The sequence below is a fragment of the Branchiostoma belcheri genome, unplaced genomic scaffold, assembly GCF_001625305.1.
Source record: "Branchiostoma belcheri isolate BF01 breed outbred unplaced genomic scaffold, Haploidv18h27 scaffold81, whole genome shotgun sequence".
Taxonomy (NCBI): domain Eukaryota; kingdom Metazoa; phylum Chordata; class Leptocardii; order Amphioxiformes; family Branchiostomatidae; genus Branchiostoma; species Branchiostoma belcheri.
The window spans coordinates 697,330-718,670 of NW_017804476.1; the positions used below are offsets into that span (position 1 = coordinate 697,330).

The 21,341-nt window shown below is 39.2% G+C and overlaps 2 protein-coding genes across 3 annotated transcripts; one reads left to right on the plus strand and one right to left on the minus strand.

Annotated features, from left to right (window-relative positions):
- The first annotated feature begins 1,390 nt into the window (after positions 1-1,390).
- Positions 1,391-10,978, plus strand: LOC109486578 (insulin-induced gene 2 protein-like). Of its 2 annotated transcripts, none has more exons than XM_019790430.1 (7): positions 1,391-1,527; positions 6,067-6,263; positions 6,527-6,620; positions 6,883-7,007; positions 7,596-7,762; positions 8,077-8,176; positions 9,628-10,978. In XM_019790430.1, exons 2-7 carry the CDS (start codon positions 6,162-6,164, stop codon positions 9,658-9,660), a joined length of 621 nt encoding a protein of 206 aa, XP_019645989.1. In that variant the 5' UTR covers positions 1,391-1,527; positions 6,067-6,161; the 3' UTR covers positions 9,661-10,978. The 2 variants fall into 2 exon arrangements, with proteins under 2 accessions (XP_019645989.1, XP_019645990.1); XM_019790431.1 differs by lacking the exon at positions 1,391-1,527 and adding an exon at positions 4,007-4,025.
- On the minus strand, positions 10,471-21,203 carry LOC109486567 (little elongation complex subunit 2-like). The gene is made up of 14 exons (XM_019790414.1): positions 21,110-21,203; positions 20,384-20,506; positions 19,396-19,741; positions 18,697-18,816; positions 17,917-18,057; positions 17,226-17,354; positions 16,808-16,967; positions 14,994-16,391; positions 14,559-14,839; positions 14,024-14,153; positions 13,531-13,615; positions 12,932-13,072; positions 12,462-12,567; positions 10,471-11,325 (listed from the first exon to the last, which is right to left on the minus strand). The coding sequence occupies exons 1-14, from the start codon at positions 21,121-21,123 to the stop codon at positions 11,197-11,199; spliced, it is 3,303 nt and encodes a 1,100-aa protein (XP_019645973.1). The 5' UTR covers positions 21,124-21,203; the 3' UTR covers positions 10,471-11,196.
- Between the last annotated feature and the right edge of the window lie 138 nt (positions 21,204-21,341).

Here is a 21,341-nt window from a genome sequence, read left to right on the forward strand (position 1 = left end):
CCTAGCTAATGTTTTCCATGCAAAATTTTCATTTTAAATCTTGTGAAAGAATGTGCCATTTCAACTGACTAACAAACTATAGAAAAGTAAAAAAAGTCTATCAAATGGACCATGAAATTTTATTTTGCTGGTTTTGTATGATATGAATTCTTCTGGTATACTGTATTCTAGTCCAATAAAATGTAGCATAGCATTCGGAGTAGTAAGCTGCGCAAATGGTGCTTTGAATGTAGAATAGTATGTTTAATTCATTATTACAGTTGAGATAATAAAAGGAACATACAGTCATCCAGATTTCAGTTTGTATCCATATTGTGTTATTCCCACCTCAGTTAATGCCCAGTGAAAAACTTTTCTATGTCAAGGATAGAAAAATATAAAAGCAATGATAAAAGCCCTATATTTGTATTAAAATGCTTTGTTAAAATTCTATATAGCTGCATTATTAATACTAGTGTGTGTTAGAGAGGTATGTATACATCTTAGCCTTTGTCCTGCTGGCATTCCTGGCACAATATTTTTCAATAATTTCATGTCTTAATTAGATCATAGACCCCCAAATTTTTTTGCCCTGCAGTGGCATAGTTACTTCCGCATTCGTTTCGCTGCGGTGTGATGCGTTGCATGAGAAATACCCCCAAATCGTACCTATACAGGGTGTTATATAGATAGATGGTACTGTATTTGCAGAACGACATATGTTGCGCTCAGCAGGACAAGGGTTAGGTATGTAATACTCAAGTAAGGGAGAATGTTATATAGCATTAAAGTACATGTAAATCAATTTTAGAAACATGCCTTTTGCAATTATCACCTTTGTATGAGTAGGTTCTTTCTGTCAGCGATTTGCTGGTAGTTTGAATCAGATTCAATATTGCTGCGTAGGCAAATAATGGTAAAAAATCCATGTACACTGTACTTATGTTTGCAATAAATCACTTCTTTTCACATGTTTGAAGGGCTGCTGTGTGGTGAAGTTTTGTCGAAAATCACTTAATTAAACACATTAGCACCAAGCTTTTGTGCAAAATAATAAGAATTCAACACATGTTCTTCTTCTTAGCTTGGCTTCGTTGTCCGAAGATTCAACACATGTATTAAGTTACCAAATAACAATTCTTCATATCTAAACAATTTGCATAAAATAAGATTGCCATATACTCACATATAGGAATGTGTCTTGTGTGTATATTCATGCGTGTATGTGTATACACGTGTGTGTGGTGCGTGCCTTAGGCAATCGTTTCTGCAGTTATTTAAGAAGTCGACATTTAAAAGTTCGAAATTTCGCGCCAAAACCGTCCCCACCCCTCCGGCCCACGTGGCTCCGCCCCCACCCGGAAGTGATCCCCGGTCTGGCCATGGCGTGATGTCATCGCGCCGCGCGCTGATTGGTCAGCCGGCATCACACCAGCCTGACGCGCCGCCGGGCCGCAATGTTTACGTGCAACCCCGTGTGATGTCCACACTCAACTGCGGCATTTCCCAACTTTCTAGCCCGCTTTCTTCCAACCTAGGACCCGTGAGGTAAGTCTTAAAACTCCCTGAAGTAGAGACTTTGTAGCTTTACGTACTAACGTCCATAGAACGTCACTGGGGCGCCTTACTGTATAGGTAAGAGATATTTTCAGTGGGATAACTGTGTCCACCATTTTAGTTTCTGTTCTCCAGATGATATTTTGAAGACGAAAGTCTGACGTTCAAGACGGTTACGTAACTTCTTACGTGTGTGTTATTCAGTCGTCCAGGCGTGAAGATCCTTCGTAGACAAACTTAATTCTTAGAGAAGTAGTCATGTGATGAAGGGCTTAGTGCAATGTGCGATTTTTAAAAAAGATTATGGAAATTTTTGGTGGTAAGATTCTTGCTTTGTCTTGGCCTGACCTCAACTCAAGCTTGTTTTTCTCTTACAAGGATCCAGGACATTATATAATGTATATTATGTAATGTTCTTGCAAGGATATGTAATAGTCTTGATGGTTACAGTAGAGTAAAAGTTCAGGGGATATAAGGAAGCATAATTTGAGAGGGTATTTTGTGTAGGTATTTTCTTATTTGCCATCAACACCAGCTGATCAACACCAGGGCTGTAGATTCCAAGTTTTCATGATTTTAAGTCACCAAATGATCAAACATTGACGTGAATCTGAACCAAGTGAAACCTGCACCTAGAGATGCTGACATCCAGCAAGATGATAGGCATTAAGCAAGGACAACAACGACAACATTTCCTATAATTGTTTAGCTGTGTAGAATTTCAAAAGTTTTAGCGCATATTTGTGGTCGTATATGCATTTATGCAACATTGACGTTACCATTGAATGTGGAAAGGATGGATGTAGTAGCCTTTTTTTGTGGTTAAGAGTAGATGTACATTTTATGTTCTGAACTGGAGTGCCCCTAGTCTTACCCTTATAGTGTCATTGTTCGATCATTCAAAGTCCTTGGGTTGATAGTAGATACGCAATATTATTTTTTTATAGTAATATACTCAGTGTGTAGTAGCCTGGGGTACCAAACCCATAGCACACTGGACACAAAATATCTCAGGGAGCCTGGCTCGCTGAGATATTTTGTGTCCAGTGTGCTATGGGTCTGGAACCCAGGCTAAGTGTGTAGCCCTATCACGGTGTTGATAATAGTGACTGCTATCCCTTTGAAGTCATTATCAACCTTGTCGTTCTGATTGTCACGTATAGGTGCAAGAAGTTTCAACTGAAGTTTCAAAGATGTAAGAGACTAGTCTAGCATTCTCCTTATGGTGTCATTGTTCGTTAAGTCAAGACCCAATCTTAACGTCTGGTCCTACCCCTATGCTAAGGTGTCATTGTCCGATCAGTCAAGATTTCACACGTGACAGCTAAACACGTGAGCACAGTATAGTACTGTTAGCTATGCCTATGGCTGTCCCATGACCCAGTAACAGTTCACTTGTCAACAGTTTATTTACCTCCACAAATAACTAAGGATGTGTAAAGGTCTATGCTGATATATAAACCCCACAGTATCACCCCACATCACATGATAACAACAGGCTACTTAGGGACAAGGTTCACCAACTGTTCTCTTGTGTGACACCCTCTTCTCAAAAACTTCAATATAACTTTTACAAGTGCCTTTTTGCATATTTTCTCTCCAATTCTCTCAAAGCAGAGGTTTGGGTTTTGGTTTGTTTTTGGCGTGTTTTAGGCTTTTTTATCGGGCTTTCTTTTTTTTGCACTTTTTTTTTAATGCCAACACAAGGTGTAAAAAAGAAAGCCCGATAAAAAAGCCTAAAACACGCCAAAAATAGACCAAAACCCAATTGCAAACCTCTACTTGGAAAGTAGTTTTCAAAGACTTTCAAAGAAATTTTCCATGAAAGCTGAACAATTTGGAAACTGCTTAGAATAGAAATACATGTATACTTTCATAACCCTTTCTTTCTTCAAAAAACTTGTTTTATCTCTGTGGGAATTGTTCAATTTGCATATCTTATGCAGATATTTTACACACACAGATTTTCTGTTTTTTCAGCAGCAGAACTCTGAAACATATGGACTTTGGCAGTCTAGATTTGACAAGATGGGTTCTGCCCTTTTTTACACAAGGGTTCATTTAAAGTTTAAATCCACAACTGTTTGTTTTAGGTAGTTGTTGGACTTTGATGATGACGACGCAAGTTGTACCTGGACTTTGACATGGCCAAGGTTTCACCTGGTATTTTTTTGCCCTGCCTGGTAACCGGTGAGCTGCTGAAATCACATGACCTTGACTGACCAATCAGCTGGCTCCCTTCTCTCACCATCACCTTGTTGTCATGGTAACAGATGGTATGTTTGGTCCATTTGATTGGCTGATTTGACTTTTCCAAGGTTTACAGGGTCTATGCTGCCCTTGAAGCATGGTACCATATATGACCTCATACTGCCAACCAATCAGAACACAGAAACATCTATGATCAAATTAGATGACATAAGTTGCCCTTAAAAGTGAATTTGCGGGCAAGTTAGTTAGACAAGGACTGCTTTTAGGTGCCTAACAAGGTATGGTCTTCTCTTCTTGTTGGTGAAAACTTTTGAAAGGATTTTGACAGAGTAGACGTTTAGAAGTTCAGTCTAACTTTTGTTTGAAAACTTGTTGTTAAGTTGTTAACATGTTGTTGACAGGTATTCTTTTCTAGGGACAGGCTTTAGCTAGAAAATGTGATTATATCATAATAACGTTACATGTCTATGTGTATGTATACATTAAAGGCCATGTAGTGCAATTAGAGTCAGATAGTTGTAACCCTATCTAAGAATAAGAATCTTTAACTAAAGATATTTCAGACAATAGTTAGGAGTATCATAATCAGTAGTGATGCCAGTATTGGTCAGCACATACAGTAACTTTGCTACTGTACATGTACAGTACCTCAAATTTAAGAGAACGTATGCTATTTCAGTTAAAAGCCACGTCAGTGCACTATGTACATATAGGTCACAGTGACCAAAGTCACATGTTCCCACCAACTGCCTAAACCTGTTTGTCTCAAAATGGGGGCCATTTCTGATAAGCAGGAGTCACCCCATATCACCTAGCAACTTGTTATCTACATGAAATGCTACCTTGTCAAGTTGTCATGTAATGTTTTATATAACATTGTATGACAAAAAGTTTTAACTGACATTTACTTGTTAGATTCTTGATTTGTTACGTTGCTTTTCACATAAATTGACGACATTTTTCAGACATTTTGTTGTATTATAATTTATATGCTATGCCAACAGTTGCAGATTTACAGATAAGCATCCCTTTATACAGGTCACAATGACCTAAGTCACATGTTTTTGCCATACCTGTTTGTTTAATGCGACTTATTGTTTGTCTCGAAATTAGGGCCACTTGAAATGTGATAAACAAGAGTCACGCCATATTCCCTAATTCAATTGGTTGTGCAATTGGTTGGTTGCCTGGTTGGTTAATTGGTTGGTTGTTTGTTTGGCAAGTTGGCTTGTTGGGAAGTTAGTTGGTTTACAGGTTAATTTATGAGGAGGTTTAAATGAATGTTTTATTGTTCATAGTGGCCAGGTGTGAATGCGCTTAGATATGTTTTTTTTTCAGTTAAATTATTACAGAAAAAGTGCAGTGTCTCCTTTTGTTATTTCTTGTCCCAGGTTTTCAAGAGTGCTAGTATTCATGCATGTTGAGTTACTGTGTTACTGTGAGATGCAATGGCCAAGTAGGTAGAGTGCTCGCCCTGCATTTGGTAGGCTGTGAGTTCGATCCCCAGCCAAGTCATACCAAAGACTTTAAAAATGGTACACACACCACTACCAGTGGACTAGCCCCCTGCTGTAGTGATTGCACAACTGTGTGGCCCAAGGGCTACTGAACCGGAGATGGGTGCCGCCTTATGCACCATGTGGTGCGGGAAGGACGTTAATTTTAACTGAGTTACTGTAGTCTTGATGTAAACTAGCGATGTTCGTATGCCATCCAGAGACTTCCACATATGGTAGACAACTGTGTAACATCACTAATACTGGTATCTCAGTGTCTTAGACAGCTAGGGTCAAGAGTTTCCAACCTTAGCTACCAGTGCTAGACATGTCTGGCACCAATTGAGTTTTGGCATGCTATCGTTGGCTGCCAACGTAGCACAATCAGGTTTGAAACCAGATGTCTCTAGTGTTTACCAGTACTTAACGGTTTTATAAAGGTACCTTACCTTATAGACTCCGGAAATGAATTCAATTATTGTAATGTAAGGTATACTATTCTGTTCATTTTTCATCTTCCTATAGCTAGATTTTGGTGTTAATGATTTAGAAAAAGAAGTATTATAGTTACCTGTTGTTTAAAATTAATTTCAAGTACTCTTTGTTGAAGAAATACTATCCCATGACAGTTAGAATTCCAAGACTTTCTCTTCTACAGCAAGTATGTTTGATATGATAATGTAACATCTTGTTTTATTGATTTTGGTATGTTTGGTATGGCTTCTGTTTCTTATGTCAAAACAGAACATTTTTCAATTTAGGAATTTTCTTAAAGTCTGTCTTTTCCTATTACAATGACATTATGTAATTCTTCTTTTTCCAGGTTTGCAGACATCATAGCTGCTGACACGCCCTTTGCTAGATCCTTCTAGCCCTGGTTCCTTCTGCCAAGTGTATATATAATAACAACTGGCCAAGATGGTGGCTGCTCGGGTACTGAAAGGGTTGCACATACTGATGCGAGGATCTGTGCTCTTCATGGTGGGAGGACTTCTGACCATAGTGCTCAACTTACTTCAGGTATGTGTACAGTTTTCTACCCACATATTTTCCTTCCATACATTGCAATGCATCTAATTATAAATATAATAATAATGGTATGTATTGCAACAGATAAAAATCTGTCAATTCCAAACAAGCAAAAGAACATGCATTTTATGGAAACTAAATTTTATGGAAATTTTTTCTGAATATAAGATTTACTTTTGTTTTATGTTTGAGAACATACTAACATGAACATATACGTACATTTGAAGACACTTACCAAATACATTCCTATGTAGGTTCAAAGAAAGGTGACCCTGTTCCCCCCTGAGGTAATGATTACAATGTTCCAGTCTGCCTGGTGGGTACCGCCAGCCTGTGGAGCAGGAGCAGGTAAGGAACATTCTATTGAAAAATAGGGGTGTTCTTTGTTATGTCTCTTTTTTTCAAAATTACCGATACAAATCACCAGGCAAATATTCAAGCGTGTTGAGAACTCTGAAAACTTGTTTGCTACTTATCAAACTAAAACTAGTGATCTTGCCAATCTTGGTTAAATTTTTGTAAGAAATATTCTGCAACATTTAGCAATTTTGAATCATCCAGTACAATAACAGTTAACAAACACTTGGTGTTTTTTTTTTAATTTTTCCAGCCATCATCGGTCTGATGTACCCGTGTTTGGATAACAAGTTGGGAGAGCCCCACAGGTTCCAGAGGGAGTGGTCCAGTGTCATGAGATGTGTTGCCGTCTTTGTAGGGATCAACCACGCTAGTGCTGTATCCTTTTTCAAAAGAGATGTACTTTATCAAATGTACATTGTAAATTTTTGCAGTGAAGAGGTTTCCATGAAAACTACTGCAAACATTTTATGTGGTAAAATGTTCCCAGAGGTTTCATTTTGCTGGTACATGTAAGATCTCCACTGCAAATTCATGACACCACAAGTATCCATATCTATTGTATGACTACTGTACTAATTGTTTCATCCTTCAAGCTAAAACAGTGGATAAATTTATGGTCCTAAAATCTTAAAAAATCTATTTAAACCTTGAGTAAAGGGACTATTTTCACACAACCAAGTCTCTTATTCAGCCGACGTTTCGGTGACCGTCTGTCACCTTCCTCAGGGCAATTCTGACTGGTTCACATTGCATTGCAGCATAGGTGTGGCTGCCATAGATGCATTCCCAAATGTACAATATTTACATATCTACATAAAATACATAAACCTTGCTAACTACAGGTTACATGTTCAGCAGATATAGTGAAGTAATTTAATTTTTACGGCTAAGATTAGAAACCACGTTAAGCTAAATGTTAGAAATTTTGGCGAAAAAAGGAAAGATCCTTGACTCTACTGCCAGAAAATCAATTTTGACAATAACATGCAGTTGTCGCTGACGCTGGCGGCCATGTCTATTGGGATGTGGTGGCTGTTCGACAGGTCACGGAGCGGGTTTGGACTGGGAGTTCTCATCGCTGTACTGGCTACATTTGTTACACAACTCTTGGTCTACAATGATGTCTATAGGTAAGAGCAAATTAAAAACGCTTTCAGTATAACATGAACAATTGCATTTACAATGTACTGTGTAAAAGAAGTGAATACGTTTTTCACTGATATTTTTGTGAATATGAAATTAAGTGATGTGAAAAACAGTTTTTGATGATTACATTCAAAACAAATCAAAAGTTTCTTCAATTATTATACAAGTGTAAATCCCAACGATATTAGACACTGTACAAAACTGTAACATTAATTAGTATGTTGTTTTGTTTGAAATTTTTGAAGATCTTAATAATTGGCAATGAAAATAATAAAAATATATGACTTTGTTTCTCCAGATATACAGAACCAGACTTCTTGTACGTTCGCTCCTGGCTACCTTGTATCTTCTTTTCCGGAGGGGTCACAATGGGCAACATAGGCAGACAACTGGCATTGGTGAGTTCAGTCACACTGTAAATCAGTGATTTCTTCAACTGAGACATTCCCTACTTGTGCCAAAAATACTTACTGACTAAATCACTCTTCACAAACAAATGGAGTAGCCCAAAGGTTCTGTCTCCTTGAAAATGATCTTTCAGGACTGATTTTTTTTCAAATTTATGGTTGGCCGAGTTATCACTAGAATCAATTGTTATACCTTTGTGGGGTCGTGTGGCGTAGCAGCAGAGTGCGCGACTCGGAACTTTGAGTCCCGGGTTCGAGTCCTGGCATGCCACCGATCTTGTGCCCTTGGAAAAGGCACTTTACACGGCTTTCCTCACTTAGCTCAGGTGTAAATGAGTATTGCCCTGTCATGTATTTGTCCCCTGTGTTGGTGGCGGCATTGATATAAGTTGAAAAAACTTGAGTGTGTCGTCACCACGTCTGGTGATTACATGTTGGAATAAAAAAAAAATTGTTATCCAGAAAAAATTATTTCCAGCACTGGTCAGGAAAAATTATACGATTTCCCTCAATATTTCATTTGCACGGCAGTTTCCTTTCCAAGTAGACACTCAGAACTATTCTCTCACCACCAGTTCCTATTTTGAGAGAACAATTTTTAGGACATCTGAAGCTCCTTATGGCAAGGGTGTATCTGTGTCTGACCTTCACATATTTGGGAGAGTTACATGGAAGAACTGTTTAACCTTTAACATGCTAAAGGTCAGCTTTTCAACTTGGCGTTTGTGTATGTAAATTTCTGCAGGGTGCATGTTGTTAACTTGTTAAGTCCAGATAAAAGTAGACAATTCACAAAATCCATTTAAAATGCTTAAAAATCGCTATAGAATTTAAGAATATTGAAATTATGTGGTACTATGCTATGCACAGCAGAATTGAATGTTGTTGGCATTGACAGGCATTGGCTGAACCAAATGCAAAATGGAGTTCCTGTTTTAAAACTTAAAACTACTTGTGGTACCATGAAAAATGAGTCAGCAGTCTTTATAAAGATGTTCACGTGCAGGAAAGCATGTGATACCTGTAATGTGATCTTCTAGCTGTCTGCTTGCTGCCTTGTTTGGTGTGACAAGCTAGCTAGCCCATCAAAGATAGGATACAGAAAAAAACGTGTTATACGAGGAATGTGAAAAATAAAAGTGCTTCAAGTACTAGTTTTTTTAGACAAATGCCCAGTAGACCAAAGCATCAAGATTCAGCAAAATTTTGTCTGTAAAATTGTCTCAAGAGTTTCCATGATTATGACTTACATGTACAGTGTTAAATCCTCTTTCCAAAGCTCAACTTCAAGGCTAGTCAGCATAGAGAAACGATGGCATTGTTAGGATTTCTTATGACCGTCAGTTTTGCAGTTTTGCATAATTTAATGCCATTTTTCCTTCTGCATAATTTAATGCCATGTTTCCTTCTGCATAATTTAATGCCATGTTTCCTTCTTGCAGTATGATCCAACCATCAAGGAGAAGGTGGAATGAAGGACAACCAAGACATCAAAAATCAAGTTTTCAGCCATGAGCTCTTCCATTTTAAGTGAAAAAAGGTTTTTATTTAGACACAAACTGTGTTACCACAAATTTCAGGGATCCATAGAGTAGGCCAGTAAAGAGTATTAATTATGGAACATTGATGCTCAGGAAGCACCAATATACATTACAGAAAGGTTCAAAGGCTGCCATATATTAGTAGGGGATGCAGTGTCCTGTTAAAATAGATCTGTCATTCTTCCGGTAGTAGTGTTTCAGTGTTTCAGTTTTTCCAAGACTTATTTTACCTTGCTTTCGGTTTTTCCATGCATCCACATTGTAAAGGCACAAAATTTGAAGTCGTAGACTTCTTCTAATAGTGCACCCTTTTATAAAAAGCTGTACATTGCTGTGTAGCAAGAGCCAACATGTATATTTGACTGTACAAAACCTTAGAAGTTTATCACACAAACAAAAAAGTAAGTTTAAAAGTAAGTTAAGATTATGGATTCTAAGAATACATATCAAATTAAATTTTATCATGTATTGAAAGTAGTATGTGAGCCATCAGGCATATTGTTTTCAGCTGAAAGGGAACTTTGCAAAACATTTCAGGTTTGTTTTCAATGATAATCGTGATTGTCAGACTAAGGTACACATGTGTCTATTGAGTTTTAAATTTGCTGCTCAAACTAGCGAGACCATCCATGCAAAAAGCAGTTGGTCTCTTATCCTTTGTTGTGTACTAAAATGGTTGACAAAATTCCTGATTTGTTTAGAATGTAGTAGTTATTTACGACTTTTAATCACAAATGTTTTGTGTTTTTTTTGGCTTGCTTTGGATCGACATCCAAGTCATTTTTTAAGCAGCAAAGGAAACAAAAGACGTTATGAGCCGTTACTAGTATAGTTATGTTGGGTTTAATTTGGTTTAACTGAAAATTAGAATCATCTGTTGCATCTACATCATACAGCTAAATTATAGTATGTATTGAATCTTCTGTCATTGAAGTATTTTATTGTTTTTGGTTCAGTTTTTATTAAATAGAGCATCACATGACACATTTATGAAAATGGTGCATGTTCTTTGCTGTATTCTGTTCTTACAGAAAAAAGGTTACAATTGTGAAAAAGTCCAACATTTGGATAGGCTTAAATTAATGGAAGCACATGTATAGATAAGTCTACTTTTTTGTAGATGAAATTTGGACAAGACAGTTGATTTTTCTGCTTGGAATCTGTATATGTTTGACATTGTACAATTTATAGCAAGCTAGCAAAAATGTTTGTATTTGTACATACATGTGAAGAAAATAAAACTGTACACGTATATGAAACTGTCATGGCAGTCTTTTTGTCCCTTTCACTTCCAAGTGATTTATAATACTACACGTTTACACAGCCTCTACCAGGCTTCTGAAGTGGCTGGAAAGAGTAGAAATTGGCCATATGGATGATAAATATACCATGGGAGTTGGTCCGTTATAAGAGAACAGTTTTCCACCCATTCCTGCTGCTTCCCAAAGTCTGGTATAGGCTATAGGGAGGCTAAGTCTTCTTGCTTTTCTTCTTTTTCTTGCCCTTCGTCTTTCCAGGCTGCGGCTGCCATTTTTTGACAGGGAGAGGATTTGGGGGTCGGGGTTCAAAGGTCGCTGGAACCCGTCCATTCTGCCAGTGCTGCGGAAAGAAGAAAAAGAAAACAATATATTTCATCCATACCATGGTACTTTGGACTGAAATATACCTGGTTATAGCCATGGAAGGAATTACTATCTGGATTCCTACTAGATTTACAAAACAGACATTACAATACAAACTTTGGCAAACAGCGATAGCAGACTAGTCACTACAGTACTGCTTTAAAAGTGAAAGTGATCTCGAACCAGTTTAGCTCATTGAAGAGCTAATCTTCCACTGGTCATGACAGATAAGATAGACGCCATATACGGTATTTACAGGTTCATAGTACCAGGAAATTCCCCTAGCTTTTTTCGACAAGTACAATGAACAGTGGACCACGGCTTAACGTCCCGTCCGAAGGACTGCAACCCTAAACAGTAGCGTGCATGTCGGGTGAGTGGCAGGATCGCTAAGCACTGGACTACGCACGGTACTGATTTGTAACACTTCTAGTACCACAGACAAAAATAGCAGCACTAAGTATGTTAAGCCCCTGTCACACATTCAGGACTTTGTTCTCACCCCAAATAAAGTTGGCACTGGGTTGGAACTTGGGAGTAGCCTGGAAGCCATCAAATTTTTGCTCCAGTTCACTTCTATGATTGTATCCAAGTAAAAGATGACTTTCCAAACATTGATTTTTACGAATTTATGGTTGGCTGACTAGTAGGAAACTGCTGACCAACTCCCAGATGACCTTGTCCACAACTAACCTCCAATTATGGTATGGAGAGGGTCAGGTCATTGCCCTCTTTGTGTGACAGAGGCTTACACTACATAAATTGGAAAACACACAGACAAGCCAAAACAACACTTTGCTCCCTTGCAAAACTTAAACAGTTAAACCCTATCTCTAATAGCACATTGACGGAACATACTGCACCTGTGCGAAAACCGTAATGTATTGTGCATAGCACTTTGGCAGAATGTTTCGTATAAGGATGTATTCACATGTATAAGGTTAACATCCCATCTGTAGTTTCCAAATGATAAGTCGGAAAAGATGTCTTCTGCAATCGGCAAAATTCTGATACAATGTTGACAAAAAATCCGACAAAAACTTTTTAAAATCCAGGTTTCACGCAGGCACAGTACGTTTTGTTGCTAGGCATTGGCTTGTTGCTAGTTCCTACCTGTGGCAGTATGATGCTGGGGTCCAGTGGTACCCAGGGTGGGCGTGTCTCTGGGGTGGGCGTGGCTGCCGCCTGCTGATGAGCAGTGTGCAGGTCATAGGCTCCTCTGAAGTGAGCAGAAACAGTTAATGTACAAGACAAGAACATAAAACAGCCATGACTACTTCCAGAAATCAAGCATCTATAAGGTTTTCTTCCAAGCAAACCAGTTGAGTCTTTAACAATACCCCGTGCCACCTAGCTCCGTCAAAATGTACAAATACAAACTAAACACATATGCAACTACATGTATTTAACAACAAATATGCAGCCACTGTCTTATTGGTTGACCAGCTAACTGCCATGCTTTCATTGGTTGAACTATAATTGTGATGGACAGTCAGGATTGGTCTATTAATGGATGCTTAAAATCCAGCAACCAATGGCATACATTTTTACAAAAGAATGATTTCCAAGAGTTCCAGACTTACTTCTTGGAGAGTGAAGAGTCTAGACTCTGGTAGATACAGATGTGGACATCTCCAGGGTTGTGAGTGAGAAGGAAGTCTCCAGGTGGAAGACTCTGTACCTTCTCAAGAACACTCAGTAACATTTTCATGGCTGTCCCTGGGCTAAGAACAAAAACACAGAAAATTAAGTCAAACAACAAGATTCTGATATCTTTCTTATCCTTTTCCACATTGTTTGACTCTCAATTTGAGCAGCATTGAAGAAAAAACGTTTCCAATTTCAAACTGCATATTTAACTGTCAGCCTGCTAAGATTTCCGTTTGGCACAAGTTTGTATTGCTTATGGGTTTTGGCATTAGGGAGAAGGTTCATGAACTGACAAAATTGTTGAGTTTTTCTATACTGCATTAGTCGCAACATTTAGTTTCTAGCATGTCCTGCAAGAAATTCAATGTAGCTTTAATATCCTAACCATGATTAAAATTTCATGAAATAATACTGTGAAAATAGTAAAAAGTATTTCAATGAGTTGGACATCAACAGTTTTGAAAAATCCCTTTGAACTCAAACAATCCAGGGCCAAAAAACTATTGACCTTGGCAGAGGTCATATCCCTGACCTGAAGTGAACTCTGTGGTCCAATATCTGGTTGTGCTTCAGTTGTTCAACCAGCATCACCTCCGAGGTGAAGGCATTGATCCTCACTGGCAAGGTATAAGGGAAAATGTCTCAGTTAAAAATGCATTACAAACACATCATTCAATATTATTCTGTTGCATGTTTTGTGAACTTTTGTCTGACACTTACAAATGTACCTCTTCCCTCATGACCCAAATAAAAAGCAGACATAATACATGCATAGTGATGTTACACATGTCACAAGGTTTAAAATTCCCATCATTCACCAATAAAAATTTTCACATTAATTATGCAAATTAGGCTAGTATTTGCATAACTGGTATCTGTTGATGTTTCCCCTGCCATACTGATTACATACATAACATGTATGAAAGTACAAATGAACTATAATGTAAAACACTGTAATTACAGAATTTCCTCCTAAATTATGCAAATTAAGCCTTCATTTCCATAATTTGCATTTACAAACTGACCTCTGATTAGTCGTGAGTCAGGAGGCATGATGTAGGTACTGATCCATTCCCTGCACATCTCACCAGGAGTCAGCTGTTCCACTCCAAAGTCAGGCTGGTACTCCAACTTGGACTGGACATGAGCAAACCACTGGAGCAGGAAAATGGTTAAACAGGCTATTTTTTGCAGATGCAAGTGTGTTGTGTTGTATACAAAATGTATATCTATATTTTCTCAACATTTTTCCAACTACCAGAAGCAGCTTGCTTTTGTTTTAGCACATTTTGTAAGGACCCAACTTTACTCAGTACACTTTTAAAATCATTTAATTCACTGGAGACAAAACAAATTCAAAGGTGAAGAAGACTGTTACAATTATATTTTCATCTTTTTTCTCCTAATACAGTCTCGGATAATAACACTGGCTTTGAGTTTCTTTGGCCAGTCTACTAGTTGCTGCTTTGTAAATTCTATCAGCAACTTTGTCTTTTTCCTGCAAATTTCAGACAAGTACTTTCTAACCTACCAGTATTAAAGTACTGTACTGACTCTCACCTTGAAATGCCCCCCAGGTGTCCTACTGACAGCTGGAAGGTCAGACCTGACCAGTAGTAACAGCTTGCCAAAGCTCATGAGGCTGTACACCACGTTGTGCTTCTCAGGCCTGGTGTAGTCCTGAAGGTTCTCCTGGCACAGCTTTAGATCAACAGGTAAGCAGTATTCCAGTTGTTCACGCGAATGTGGTGCTTGCTCCACTCCCGACGGCGCAGGCTGTGGGCAGGAGGAAGGTTGTCGTGGTAACACCACGCCTCGTGGAACACTAGGTTTTACCTGACCTGAAGTAACAGAAATGAATCTCAAGGTCATTCGAGGGACAAATTATTATAGATATGCTTTCCTTGTGTGAAGGTAAACATAGAAACAAAAGTAACACGTATTTATTTCAAAACAAAGTAACATCTATGAGTACATTAATACGAAAAGTCCCACCTTGTTTTTCCTCTGCCTGGAACTTTTGCAGATTTTCCTGTAGTTGCATAATCTGTCCCAAAGTGTCTAAAACTCCTCCCTTTCCTTCTGATTCAGACTTTGCTGCTGCACCCTTGCGGGTGGTAGCAGCGCCCCCGTCCTCTGTACTCTGTACTGCAGGATCTGCTGCAACAGTCTTTCCAGGTTCAGCGTTGCTGTCTTTGGTCATTTGTGGTACTTTTGCCTGAACAGTGATGTCTGAAGAATCATCTGTTACTTTTTTCTGTGAATCTGTTGCAGACTTATCTTCCATCTTTGCCTTATCAGTTCTAGGTTCTTCTGAATCAGTTCTCTGTCTTTTGACAGGAGGCGGTGACATCTGGCTACTTTTGGCCTGTCCTGTTGACCTTCTATTCCTCAAGGTCATACCTGTCATGGCTGACTCGATAACTTTGCTGTCATTTTCCCCTTCAGTTAGCCCGTCACCTTTCTTCTCTGTGGATTCTTGATCTGTTTCTTTTAATTGCAACTTATCTTCTTTGCTACCACTAGAATCTATTGTTTCAGAAACCTTCTTTTGGTTTCCTCTCATTTTTACAGGTGACCCTTCCCCTTGAGAGTCTGAGTCTGTCACAATCATCAATCCAAGGTCACTGTCACTGTCCTGACTGGCATATCCTCTTGCTGTAGGCTTCTTTGTCTTCCCTTTCTTCGTATCTTCACTCCTGCCTTCTTCCTCTTCTACTTGAACCTCTTTTTTCTCAGAGTTTACATCACTATCTAAAGCTACTTGTGCACTGGTTGTGACTTCATTCTTGGTACTTTCAAGTTTCTCTACATGATCTTCAGCCTCTACAAGTGGCTTGCCTTCATTGTCTGTTACCTCCATCTGTGAACTTGTGTTTTCAATTTCTTTACACTGATCATCTATATCTCTGGACTTATTTGTGTCTACAGTGTGAGTTTCGACATGCTGACTTTCTTCTTTTTCTTGTGATATCTTTGTGGTCTGAACAGTTTGCATCTTAGCTGAAGTTTTCTTGGTGATTCTTCTTCTGCTTCCCTCCCCAAAGGTTTCCAGGTCTGCCAAGTCCTGGTTGTTTCCAAGAAGGTCTTCTTCTTTCCTTTCTTGGCATGTCCTCCCCATTTTCTCTTTGGTATCATCCCGTTGCATGTCTTTTTCAATAGAACTGGAAGGTTCCATTTCATCACTGGGGGCATCTACATGTAAGTTATGTATGTCTGTAGCTGTGTATCTATCTGATCTCAGTTTCTCCAGTACAGTACTGGCACCTTTGTCTGTCAGGAACAACTCTAAGGCAATACTGTGGAACAGTGTGTTCTTTTCTCTTGCTGTTATGTTCTTCTTTGGTAGAGGTTTGTCAATGACCACAGTCTTTGTTGTACATGTACTGTCCCCTAAATGACAGTGAGAAAAAAGAGACACTGAATATAATGATATCTGAGAATTCATAATTCTGATCAATCCAGACAATAAGATAATTATTTAATTATTGCATGGTTAATTTTGTAAATAGAAATGTGGTCTTTGGAAAGCATCACTGTAACGTTATAAACTATAATGTGTTAAATGGACACTTACTAGTATTTAATTTTAAAAGTAATAAAAATTGCTATCAATCCTATATTTTTTTGTTCATTTCTACACTTTAACTTCAACAATTCAGATGTATAGTTATGAGCACAGAATGTGGAATTGAAATCAAGAAAATTGCAGTCCTCACAGTCAAGGCCCCAAAGCTACACCTATTACAAACCTGATAATTTTGACTCCTTGAGAGTGACAAGGCCCCAAAGGTACATCTATTACAAACCTGTTGATGTTGACTCCTTGACAGTGACAGGTAGCTCCCACTGCTCCTGGTAGTGGGGTGCATGGTTGTCCAGAAGGGTGCACAAAGCGCTGGCAGACAGAACTATGTGAGCTCCATATTTGGCTGCTAATTTCTGAGCATTCTCATCCTCACTCACCACCTACAGAGATTAGATGTCTGAGTTAAAAATACTTCTTTGAATCTTTTTTGAAAGAATACCAGCTAATCACCCTGATGTCATGAACCAATTGGGTGATTTGCCTTCCAATAATTTTCATGTGTTCAAATAAGTTGTATGTATATACAAATGCTCATAGAGTATTGTTCTCTGATAAAACATTGGCAAATTCTCTAAAATTGCAAAATATTGTCTATCACACGTCTCATAATACAATAGATATCTTCTCATAACAAAAACCTTTTGTGAGGTGTTTTTGTCAACTTTTGCTGGGATGTTGACTGGTTTGTGATCCACGATCTCTTCATACGAAGGCAGGACCTTGGCGGTTTCATTGGCTTTGGGAAGTTTCAGTCCAGGAACAGAGCCCTATAAAAGAAAACAGCTTCAGGTGAGAGGATTTAAAGTTTTATTATATTATAAGACCACACTGACATAATTCTATGGATGACATCCTCTGAAGACCCCAAAAGTAGTGTACACGGGCGAATTAAAAAAAAAATTCCGGGCAAAAAAATGTTGCTAAACCACAGGAATACAAAGCTGGTATATTGTGAATTTGCGGTAATACATATTAGCAACTTTAACGACAAGCTGGCACATGCTGGCATTTTGCAGCGTTTATAAGTTGGCACTGTACTGAATTCTTGAGTTCCGTGGAGCGTCAGCAGCCTGGGTGCCATCCGATGTAGCTACCGCTGGCTCCTTATTGTTGCTAGCTACCATGGACTACGGAGGTTGGCACCCAGACCAGAGCCTCATTGGACTGGTGTTTGTTTTTGTGGAGAACAGGCAAAAATCAATGTGCACGTGGATGTCATCTATAAAATTAAATATGGCCTAACCTGTTAACATTACCTGATTGAAGTGCCAGCAAAGCTTTCTTTTTTCTAACCTACATAGCAAAAAAATGGGAAACAAGAAAACTGACCATTTCCAGCAGTGTTTTGACATGTCTCATGACAGGGTCTGTTTTGAAGCCCACAGTGGAGATGCCCACTGTCTGGTAAACCTTGTAAAACTGGGGGTAGCCCATCATTGGTATGCTTCTGTTGTTTGCTGTAAGAACTTCCTGTAAGAAAAAAGAACAGATGTATGTTGTTCAGATAAAAAATTATTGAAGTCATTGTACATATATTGTCGTTTATAGCTCTTGACATAATATGCCTAAAGATCAGTCTTTTCAAGTCTAAAGTACAGTGTATTGAAGTTGTGTTGATCATGTGTATACATGATGTAGTAAAACAACACAGAAATCCAGTAACGAATTCCTTACAATGTTAACTCACAGTACACTGACTGGCTTGTTTGTTTTGCATAACCAGTAAACCACCTTCAGGCGTAACACACCAGTTTTGTACATGTAACTACAAGCTGCGGCACACCGGACTATGTGGTTTGAAGTAAAATTTAACCACTCACATAGGAAAGTTCCTCTACTCTTTTCGACAAGTGCGGTGAGTTCTTTAACGTGCGTGGGGCGTGGCTCTCCCCAAACACGGGACCTCCATTTAACGGTTAACCGAAGCTGAGGTACTCATTTACACCTGAGTGAAGTGAGGAAAGTCGTGTAAAGTGCCTTTCCCAAGGGCACAAGATCGGTGACATGGTAGGATTTTGAACCCAGGACCTGTTCGTACTGAGCTGAACACACTACCATTTATGCCACACAACCGAGCAACGTCTTTACAATCCCAACGCGCTGACTTACCTGTATGTATTTTTTGGCCTGTGGCTGCATGAAGCTATAGTCTTGGGGACTCTGTGTGGCTACAAACTCCAGGTACCGCATAAACTCCTCCTGTTCAGGGCCTACCTTCATCTGTAAATCCTGAAAAACCATCCGGATAAACATTTTGAGTTACCAACCATGTAGAAGAATTTTAAAAAAATATTATGCCTATGAGACAGTTGGACTTGGTTGAATTGGAGCTTTAGCTTGAACAATAAGAAAGAAATAGTCTCTACTGTCTTGGAAAGACAAAGATAATTTTTTTATTCCAAGAAAACCCTATTCGTCAGTATATCTTGATTATGTCCTCAAACTTAGCCAGTTTACGAAATACATTTACGAAATACATGTACTGTTACCCTTACCAGCATGACTCATGCTGGTAAGGGTAACAGTACATGTATTTCGTAAATGTATTTCGTAGACTCTGACTAGGCAGAACGTACTGCGCCTGTGCAAAACGCCAATTTTTTGTTGGATGTTTGGTCACTGTTGCATCAGAATTTTGCCTGTTGCACACGGTATCTTTTCCAACACAATATTTGGAAACTACAGACAGGATATTAACCTTATATAAGTGAGTAGGACCTTATATGAGACATTCTGCCAAAGTTCTATGTGCAATACATAACGGGTTTTGTGCAGGTGCAGTGCGTTCTGCTGACGTGCTACCCTTACCCTAAATTGTTGTATTTCCCTCATTTCTATTGGCCCTGGTGGTCGCGCTGGGTTGTAAAACTGGTATTTCCTGAACAGCTCCATGTAGGTCTTCTGTTCTCCGTGCATCAGTGTAGACAGCCGAGGGAACGGGATACGGGGTACAGGGTAGGAGGACGGGGGCTTCCCTAAAACGTTCAGTGCTGGGGGTTTAATGTTCGCACTTGTGACTGCAGGTTTCTTGGTAGCACTCGTGGCTGGAGGTTTTGAAGCAGCACTGGGCTGCTGAACTGCAGTCGCCTGGACATTCTGAACTTCTGCTTGTGTTGGAATCCTCTCTGAAGTTTCTGCAGCCTCTCTTCGCAATCTACAATAATTTGAAGAAGATCAGTCAAAATAAGACTCAGTGATAACATCAGTGACTGCATGCATACATTATGTAGATATGGAAGCAGAAGTAGGGATGCCTCAAAGGCATTCAGTGCAACTTTTTCGGGCTTGGAAATCTGATTTTTCAGCCAATTTTCTACCAATTTATCTACATACTGAATTGAAATCACACTATTCCAATGTATATTGACTCTCATGGAGCAAAAATTCACAAACTTCTGACGGAAAATGGTTACTGGAAGGGCCCTTGGAAGATTTTTAGGGTACCACCCAGAAAATAAATGACTCATCTAGGGGCTTGTTTCTGTAGTTCTAAAAGCTCAAAGTATGAATATACTGACTCAGATGTGACTTATTCAGACTATTTTCAGTTTTGCTGTGCTGAAATCGCAGTTAGTGCGTGAGTGCGTGCGTGAGTGAGTGCGTGAGTGAGTGAGTGAGTGAGTGAGTGAGTGAGTGAGTGAGTGAGTGAGTGAGTGAGTGAGTGAGTGAGTGAGTGAGTGAGTGAGTGAGTGAGTGAGTGAGTGAGTGAGAGTGACACTCAAACCTGGGACCTGTTGGTTCTGAGTCAAGCACTCTGCCGTTGCGCCACACAACCCCACTCAGAAAGGCGTCTTACCTTTCTTTCACCTCAGGAGGGAGTGAATCCTCCAGGACCTCAGTAAAGGTAGGAGCGATGGAAAACTGGTTATATCTGGTCTCAGTGAAGAAAGACTGGCGTCCATTGAGCAGGGGGGCATCCCTGAAAAAAAAAAAACATCAGTTGGTACCTTAACGAGGGTCTGCATGGGGGATATATAGTAGAGGGGATTCATTCCTCAAGCTACCGACATCTTGCACACGCAGTCGTCCCTTAGAGGGGATTCATTCCTCAAGCTACCGACATCTTGCACACGCAGTCGTCCCTTGGGGTCTGCATGGGGGGATCCTTGCTGAAGGGCTGTCAAGGCTTATAAGAGGGCCTGCATGGGGGGGGTAGTGATTACGAATTATGTAAACTTTTTACTGCAGATTACAAACTACGTTAAATTCTCAGAGCTGATTTACAACAGTTACGCGTGATACAGCTGAATACAGCTGACGTATTGCAATTATGTTTTTGGCGGCCTACGGATTACGAAGACTACAAAGGCCTGATTATGCCTTACGAAAAAGGGCATGCAGGCCCTCTTATAAATCAAAAATACTTGTATAATGGTAAATTCAGGCAGGTTCAGTTTCTGGATAACAAATGATTGCTGATTTTGTGATGCATACGCATGATCTGACCAAGGACATTCTGACCTGTTCAATTACGTTATATGCGATTATTTTCTGTCTTTGATCTATCAAGTATCACACTCACCAGTTGAGCTCCATGACAGAGGCTTAGAGTATACTTTAAAACAGTATCTTGTGGACACACACCTTGACCATCAACAAACTTCATCACACATGCTCCTCAAATTAGGAGCACTCCACTTTAGCATAGGGATGGCATAAAGTTAAGAAGAAGAAAGTTTGTCTTATCACCAGTACAGAGCAAATACATGAATTTTATGACTTAAAAATGATTTAGCTACTTTATAAGTATCACA